At 44.6% G+C, this 9597-nt stretch overlaps 1 protein-coding gene across 3 annotated transcripts in view; it reads left to right on the top strand.

Annotated features, from left to right (window-relative positions):
* The first annotated feature begins 344 nt into the window (after positions 1-344).
* Positions 345-9597, top strand: part of LOC137439947 (CLUH binding protein of NUMT mRNA) — an 88589-nt gene continuing 79336 nt past the window's right edge. Inside the window, exons 1-2 of one of the 3 annotated variants that reach the window (XM_068136226.2) lie at positions 345-532; positions 700-785. In XM_068136226.2, coding sequence (XP_067992327.2) covers positions 713-785 — 73 coding nt within the window. In that variant the 5' untranslated portion in view covers positions 345-532; positions 700-712. Of the gene's footprint in view, positions 533-699; positions 786-2198; positions 2323-9597 lie in introns of those variants that run through there. The other 2 variants (XM_068136227.2, XM_068136229.2) reach the window with 2 other exon arrangements.

Genomic DNA, 9597 nt, shown 5'->3' with positions numbered 1-9597 from the left:
GGCCAGGTCCATGTCGTTCTTTCAAACCGCGGTCGATCAATAGACAATACTCAATAGGTAATCACAGAACATTTTCCACTTCACTCGTCCGCAATAGCATCAAACGGCACATCGTAAATGATTCGTTTATCAGAAAATTTATGTTTAAAAGACCATTTGTATTATCGTCGAGTGTCCGAGCAGACAATCACTCCTTTCGATGAAAACATTTAAAATCGAAGCGCGGCGAAGTAACGTCTCACGAAATTACCTCACGCGCGTGGAAATATGAGAGCTTTCGATAATGCGTCTTACGTCACCGCGTCCTAGAGCTGACGTCTCGCGTTCAAGGCCACGCCTACAAGTCGAAGGGACGTCAGTGGGCACTGGGCGGTTCGTTGTGTCACGAGGCTCCATCTTGGTGGCGTCTGAAGGTTACACGTGCTGCCGGGTCACGCCGCTGCCTTCGGCTTACAAACCGGACATTTCGTGCTGTCTGCGTCGTTGTTCCGCCGTTCCTGTCCACGCGGGACTCGAAGCTACAACCATCTCGGTGTGTTTCTGTAGCTGTCATTTTCTCTAGCTCTCTTTCCTTATATTACATGTCCATTTCTCTGTGTATCCTTGTATTATAGTTTCTCCTCTTCACTCGACTCCACTCTTCTCCTGTCCCCTTCATTCCGTCTCGCTTTATCTGTCCATCGCTGCACCGACTCGCAGCCGGGATTACGCAATGGTGAGCAAAACGGACGCTGGCGCCGACGTCTGCCAGGCAACCGGAGCTGTCGGACTCGTCAATGGTTGCGGTGAGTTTCTTACGCTGGAATGTGCGAGCTCGACCTATACCGCCCCACCTGACTTACCGATCCGCTAAAGCCGGCTGTCCTGCCGGCTCGCGCTCTCCCCGTCAAGTGGTCGTTCTGTAACCACGCGTCCTCGGTTTCTTGCCACGCCTACGTCATCATCCGTGCACCATGGGTCAGAGTGCTGACCCACGCGCTCAACCCTCGCTCTGGTCGACCCTTACTCCGGCACTTTCCGCTCATGTCGTGCATGTCGTTCTGCATCAGCCACCACTCATCCGTCCCTTGTACCCCACTTGATACCAGCACGTGGCACGGTCACACACCATCCCTCAGGTGTGAGTACAGGTCGGCTTCGTGCTTGTCAGACACCATCCCTCAGGTGTGAGCACAGGTCGCTTCGTGCTTGTCAGACACCATCCCTCAGGTGTGAGTACATTTCGCTTCGTGCTTGTCAGACACCATCCCTCAGGTGTGAGTACAGGTCGCTTCGTGCTTGTCAGACTCCATCCCTCAGGTGTGAGTACAGGTCGCTTCGTGCTTGTCAGACACCATCCCTCAGGTGTGGGTACAGGTCACTTCGTGCTTGTCAGACACCATCCCTCAGGTGTGGGTACAGGTCGGCTTCGTGCTTGTCAGACACCATCCCTCAGGTGTGAGTACAGGTCGCTTCGTGCTTGTCAGACACCATCCCTCAGGTGTGGGTACAGGTCACTTCGTGCTTGTCAGACACCATCCCTCAGGTGTGAGTACAGGTCGCTTCGTGCTTGTCAGTAGAGTGATCCATTTCTTGTTTCCCCGCTCATGTTTGTGCTGGACCTGGACCCTCTGTGTCTCTGTATGGGTCTGAATTGGTGGACACGCTGTACGAAAACAGTGGCCAGGTTGTCATTTTGTCGGTATGTTTGTAATTCAGTGTCCATGTGCTTTGTGATCTGCAGATACTGCAGTGGATAAGGGGCTGGTAGTCGTGATAACGTGGAATTGGCCAAGTGCTTGGACAACTACAGTTTCGTCACAATATGGCAACAACAAATACGTGTCTAACTATGTGGACCCTCAATGGCTGGTGGTCCATCATGGTGTTTTTCAAACAGGTGACAGGTAATTCGATAGCAAAGTGCAGCTTCTCTTTGTACGTATTTGCCGCTCTTCTCAGTTCGGCTGAACTTGCTCTGCCCAAGCTGTGACCGTCTCCATTCGCTCGACGAGAAAAGTCACCTTGGCACGAGTGGGCACTAGTGCAGTGGGCACTCCGCCCCACGTCGCCTGCACTCCGCCCACGTCGCCTGCACTCCGCCCCACGTCGCCTGCACTCCGCCCACGTCGCCTGCACTCCGCCCCACGTCGCCTGCACTCCGCCCCACGTCGCCTGCACTCCGCCCCACGTCGCCTACATTCCGCCCCCCCCCCCCCATCGCTCACAGCCCACGCCAAAGGGGGCGCGTTGTGGTCGTGATGGATATCATGTTCCTGCCTTTCTTGTTTTGCTTCACCTTTACCCGCCTGGCACTGTCGATAGACTGAAATCTTATTTATGGTAGGTCCTTGATGCCAGCTCTCCGTGCTTGCTTGGTGTCCGCGCGTCCTCGGTCACATGGGCTTGGGCGGTGCATGTGCCCCGTGTGCTTTGCGGAATGCGTTCCAAATCGGAACCTGTCACCCATAGTTTTACAAACACTGCGTAGTAGTTTGCTGGCTAGATGTACGAGGTTTGGTTTTTTTACCATGTAAGGTGTCGTATGTTGGAGGATGTTTTGGGTGATGGCGTGGCCTTTAACACTATATATGGACAAATTGATTTGTTTTCTCTTTGATTGTTTGTCCGAAGGTGTTTGCCACACCTTCAAAATATTTCCTCCTGCCTTTTGCTGTGACAAAAACATATATTCCCGGTGTATACCCCGGTTTAGAATAGGTACACCGTATCCCTGCGCATCGTAAGAGGCGACTAAGGGTTGGCGTCAGGAAGGGCATCCGGCCATAAAAACATTGCCTCAAACAGGGAACCATGATTGTCATGGGGCCCGCAAGGCTAACCCCCGCTCTAGCGGGGAAAATTGCCTTTAAAACGATCATTCATTCATTCATTTATATATATATATATCTGTGCTGTGTATGTCCTGTCCTGTCCTGTCTTGTGTTCTGTTGTCACTGAACTGCTTTCTCAAACTTTTGTGAAATCGTACCAAACTTCTGGTATTCACATATCTCTCCCGTCGGTATGTCCTCAGGGTTTTTTTTGGGGGGTTTTTTTAACTTTCCCAATTTTTTTTTTTTTTTTGGGGGGGGGGGGGGGGGGGGAATTTTTTCAGGAAAAAAATTTTTTTTTCAACTTCAATTGTTTATAACATGTGATGTCACGTATATTACAAGTATATTTGTGCAAAATAATTGTTTGAATTATGATTGGTTTAAACCATGACAAAACGGCAACTCAGGTACAGTCATTTATCTATATATATATATCTGGGCAGTGTCTGTGTTGTCACTTAACGACTCCCTCAAACTTTTGTTTCCGTGGTTGTGAAGTGTTTTTGGTAAGGTTGTGGTGGTTTTGAATCATGTGGTGGTGAGGTATTTTGAATTATGTGGTGGTGAGGTGTTTTTAAATGATGTGGTGGTGAGGTGTTTTTAAATCAAATGGTGGTGAGGTGTTTTAAAATCACATGGTGGTGTGGTGGTGAGGCCTTTATAATTATGTAGTGGTGAGGTGTTTTTAATTATGTGGTGGTGATGTGTTTTGAATTAGTTGGTGGTGAGGTGTTTTTAAATGACATGGTGTTGAGGTGTTTTTAATTTTGTGGTGGTGGTGTTTTGAATTACGTGGTGGTGAGGTGTTTTGATTTACATGGTGGTGCGGTGTTTTGAATTACTTGGTGGTGAGGTATTTTGAATTACTTGGGGTGAGGTGTTTTGAATTACGTGGTGGTGCGGTGTTTTGAATTACGTGGTGGTGCGGTGTTTTGAATTACGCGTGGTGAGGTGTTTTGAATTACTTGGGGTGGGGTGTTTTGAATTACGCATGGTGAGGTGTTTTGAATTACGCGTGGTGAGGTGTTTTGAATTACTTGGGGTGAGGTGTTTTGAATTACGTGGTGGTGCGGTGTTTTGAATTACGTGGTGGTGCGGTGTTTTGAATTACGCGTGGTGAGGTGTTTTGAATTACTTGGGGTGGGGTGTTTTGAATTACGTGGTGGTGCGGTGTTTTGAATTACGCGTGGTGAGGTGTTTTGAATTACGTGGTGGTGCGGTGTTTTGAATTACGCGTGGTGAGGTGTTTTGAATTACTTGGTGGTGAGGTGTTTTGAATTACTTGGGGTGAGATGTTTTGAATAACGTGGTGGTGCGGTGTTTTGAATAACGTGGTGGTGCCGTGTTTTGAATTACGTGGTGGTGCGGTGTTTTGAATTACGTGGTGATGCGGTGTTTTGAATAACGTGGTGGTGAGGTGTTTTAAATAACGTGGTGGTGAGGTGTTTTGAATAACGTGGTGGTGCGGTGTTTTGAATTACGTGGTGGTGCGGTGTTTTGAATAACGTGGTGGTGAGGTGTTTTGAATTACGCGTGGTGAGGCGAGCGCAGCGAGCCGAGCCAAGCAAGTATATATATATATTTTTTCCCCAACTGCCCCTATGACATCTGTTGAACTTGGGGACGACTAAGAAGAAGACCTTTGTTGGTCGAAAGCTTGTCGAGAATTAAAGTCCGCGTGTGATTTAATCTCCCGATTATTTATTTAATGCAAATGAGACGCCCTGCTCTTACTGTGGAGTTTCTACTATTTCTCAGTTATAGGTGTGTGTGTGTGTGTGTGTGTGTGTGTGTGTGTGTGTGTGTGTGTGTGTGTGTGTGTGTGTGTGTGTGTGTGTGTGTGTGTGTGTGTGTGTGTGTGTGTGTGTGTGTGTGTGTGTGTGTGTGTGTGTGTGTGCGCGTGCGTGCGTGCGCAAACACATATATATATATATACTAGCCTGGTGAGGCTCGCGCGTTGTTAATGAGGAACGGGCTTATTTTAGCTGAGGCTAATGACTGTACCTGAGTTGCTGTGTTGTCATGATTTAAACCAATCATAATACAAACAATTATTTTGCACAAATGTATTTGTTGTGTTTGTGATATTACATTTTTATCGGCAATTTAGGTTGAATGTTTTTTTTTTCAAGAAAGAACCCCTCAGCACACACCTAGGGGAGGGGTAGGTGCAGACTGGAAGTTTGGGACGATTACACCTCACCACCATGTAATTCAAAACACCTCACCACCACGTAATTCAAAACACCTCACCACCACGTAATTCAAAACACCTCACCACCAAGTAATTCAAAACACCTCACCCCAATTAATTCAAAACACCTCACCACCAAGTAATTCAAAACACCGCACCACCAAGTAATTCAAAACACCTCACCACCACGTAATTCAAAACACCTCACCACCACGTAATTCAAAACACCTCACCACCACGTAATTCAAAACACCTCACCACCACGTAATTCAAAACACCTCACCACCAAGTAATTCAAAACACCTCACCACCAAGTAATTCAAAACACCTCACCACCACGTAATTCAAAACACCGCACCACCAAGTAATTCAAAACACCTCACCACCACGTAATTCAAAACACCTCACCACCACGTAATTCAAAACACCTCACCACCACGTAATTCAAAACACCTCACCACCACGTAATTCAAAACACCTCACCACCACATAATTCAAAACACCTCACCACCAAGTAATTCAAAACACCTCACCACCAAGTAATTCAAAATACCTCACCACCAAGTAATTCAAAACACCTCACCACCAAGTAATTCAAAACACCTCACCACCAAGTAATTCAAAACACCTCACCACCACATAATTCAAAACACCTCACCACCACGTAATTCAAAACACCTCACCACCAAGTAATTCAAAACACCTCACCACCAAGTAATTCAAAACACCTCACCACCACGTAATTCAAAATACCTCACCACCAAGTAATTCAAAACACCTCACCACCAAGTAATTCAAAACACCGCACCACCAAGTAATTCAAAACACCTCACCACCAAGTAATTCAAAATACCTCACCACCACGTAATTCAAAGCACCTCACCACCACGTAATTCAAAACACCTCACCACCAAGTAATTCAAAATACCTCAACACAACGTAATTCAAAGCACCTCACCAGCAGGTAATTCAAAACACCTCACCACCACGTAATTCAAAACACCTCACCACCACGTAATTCAAAACACCTCACCACCACGTAATTCAAAACACCTCACCACCAAGTAATTCAAAACACCTCACCACCAAGTAATTCAAAACACCTCACCACCACGTAATTCAAAACACCTCACCACCAAGTAATTCAAAACACCTCACCACCAAGTAATTCAAAACACCTCACCACCACATAATTCAAAACACCGCACCACCAAGTAATTCAAAACACCTCACCACCACGTAATTCAAAACACCTCACCACCACGTAATTCAAAACACCTCACCACCACGTAATTCAAAACACCTCACCACCACGTAATTCGAAACACCTCACCACCAAGTAATTCAAAACACCTCACCACCACGTAATTCAAAATACCTCACCACCAAGTAATTCAAAATACCTCACCACCAAGTAATTCAAAACACCTCACCACCAAGTAATTCAAAACACCTCACCACCACGTAATTCAAAACACCTCACCACCACATAATTCAAAACACCTCACCACCAAGTAATTCAAAACACCTCACCACCACGTAATTCAAAATACCTCACCACCACGTAATTCAAAACACCTCACCACCAAGTAATTCGAAACGCCTCACCACCACGTAATTCAAAACACCTCACCACCACGTAATTCAAAACACCTCACCACCACGTAATTCAAAACACCTCACCACCAAGTAATTCAAAATACCTCAACACAACGTAATTCAAAGCACCTCACCACCAAGTAATTCAAAACACCTCACCACCATGTAATTCCAAACACCTCACCACCACGTTATTCGAAACACCTCACCACCAAGTAATTCGAAACACCTCACCACCACGTAATTCGAAACACCTCACCACCACGTTATTCGAAACACCTCACCACCAAGTAATTCAAAACACCTCACCACCACGTAATTCGAAACACCTCACCACCACGTTATTCAAAACACCTCACCACCAAGTAATTCAAAACACCTCACCACCACGTAATTCAAAACACCTCACCACCAAGTAATTCAAAACACCGCACCACCATGTAATTCAAAATACCTCACCACCAAGTAATTCAAAACACCTCACCACCAAGTAATTCAAAATCCCTCACCACCACGTAATTCAAAGCACCTCAGCACCAAGTAATTCAAAACACCTCACCACCACGTTATTCAAAACACCTCACCACCAAGTAATTCGAAACACCTCACCACCACGTAATTCGAAACACCTCACCACCACGTAATTCAAAACACCTCACCACCACGTTATTCAAAACACCTCACCACCAAGTAATTCAAAACACCTCACCACCACGTAATTCAAAACACCTCACCACCAAGTAATTCAAAACACCGCACCACCATGTAATTCAAAATACCTCACCACCACGTAATTCAAAGCACCTCACCACCAAGTAATTCAAAACACCTCACCACCAAGTAATTCAAAACACCTTACCACCATGTAAATCAAAACACCTCACCCCCACGTAATTTAAAACACCCCACCCCCACGTAATTTAGAACACCTCCCCCCCACGTAATTTAAAACACCTCACCACCATGTAATTCAAAACACCTCACCGCCACGTAATTCAAAACAGCTCACCGCCACGTAATTCAAAACACCTCACCGCCACGTAATTCAAAACACCTCACCACCACGTAATTCAAAACACCTCACCACCACGTAATTCAAAACACCTCACCACCAAGTAATTCAAAATACCTCACCACCACGTAATTCAAAACACCTCACCACCAAGTAATTCAAAACGCCTCACCATCACGTAATTCAAAACACCTCACCACCACGTAATTCAAAACACCTCACCACCACGTAATTCAAAACACCTCACCACCACATAATTCAAAACACCTCACCACCAAGTAATTCAAAACACCGCACCACCACGTAATTCAAAATACCTCACCCCCACATAATTCAAAACACCTCACCACCAAGTAATTCAAAACACCTCACCACCATGTAATTCAAAACACCTCACCACCACGTAATTCAAAACACCTCACCACCACATAATTCAAAATACCTCACCACCACATAATTCAAAACACCTCACCACCAAGTAATTCAAAACACCACACCACCACGTAATTCAAAATACCTCACCACCACATAATTCAAAACACCTCACCACCAAGTAATTCAAAACACCTCACCACCAAGTAATTCAAAACACCTCACCACCACGTAATTCAAAATACCTCACCACCACATAATTCAAAACACCTCACCACTAAGTAATTCAAAACACCGCACCACCACATAATTCAAAACACCTCACCACCAAGTAATTCAAAACACCTCACCACCAAGTAATTCAAAACACCTCACCACCACATAATTCAAAATACCTCACCACCACATAATTCAAAATACCTCACCACCACGTAATTCAAAACACCTCACCACCAAGTAATTCAAAACACCTCACCACCACATAATTCAAAATACCTCACCACCACATAATTCAAAACACCTCACCACCAAGTAATTCAAAACACCGCACCACCACGTAATTCAAAATACCTCACCACCACGTAATTCAAAACACCTCACCTCCACGTAATTCAAAACACCGCACCACCACGTAATTCAAAACACCTCACCAGCATGTAATTCAAAACACCTCACCACCAAGTAATTCAAAACACCTCACAACCAAGTAATTCAAAACACCTCACCACCATAAAACACATAATAAAAACACCACCACCACGAAATTAAAAACACCTCACAGCCATAAAACACGTAATAAAAACACCTCACCACAACGAAATTAAAAACACCTCACATCCATAAAACACGTAATAAAAACACCTCACAGCAATAAAACACGTAATAAAAACACCTCACAGCCATAAAACACGTAATAAAAACACCTCACCACCACGAAAATAAAAACACCTCACAGCCATAAAACACGTAATAAAAACACCTCACCACCACAAAATTAAAAACACCTCACAGCCATAAAACACGAAATAAAAACACCTCACAGCCATAAAACACGTGATAAAAACACCTCACAGCCACGAAATTAAAAACACCTCACCACCACGTCATTTAAAAACACCTCACCACCACATAATTCAAAACACCATCACCAACTAATTCAAAACACCTCACCACCACCTAATTAAAAACACCTCACCACAACGAAATTAGACACCTCACCACAACGAAATTAAAAACACCTCACAGCCATAAAACATGTAATAAAAACACCTCACAGCCGTAAAACACGTAATAAAAACACCTCACAGCCATAAAACACGTAATAAAAACACCTCACAGCCATAAAACACGTAATAAAAACACCTCACAGCCATAAAACACATAATAAAAACACCTCACAGCCATAAAACACATAATAAAAACACCTCACAGCCATAAAACACATAATAAAAACACCTCACAGCCATAAAACACGTAATAAAAACACCTCACAGCCATAAAACACATAATAAAAACACCTCACAGCCATAAAACACATAATAAAAACACCTCACAGCCATAAAACACTAAATAAAAACACCACACAGCCATAAAACACTAAATAA

The sequence above is a fragment of the Myxine glutinosa genome, chromosome 14 (genome assembly GCF_964187855.1).
Source record: "Myxine glutinosa chromosome 14, kmMyxGlut1.1, whole genome shotgun sequence".
Lineage (NCBI taxonomy): Eukaryota > Metazoa > Chordata > Myxini > Myxiniformes > Myxinidae > Myxine > Myxine glutinosa.
The sequence above is the reverse complement of the archived record's forward strand: the minus strand, read 5'-3'. Positions and strand labels throughout refer to the sequence as shown.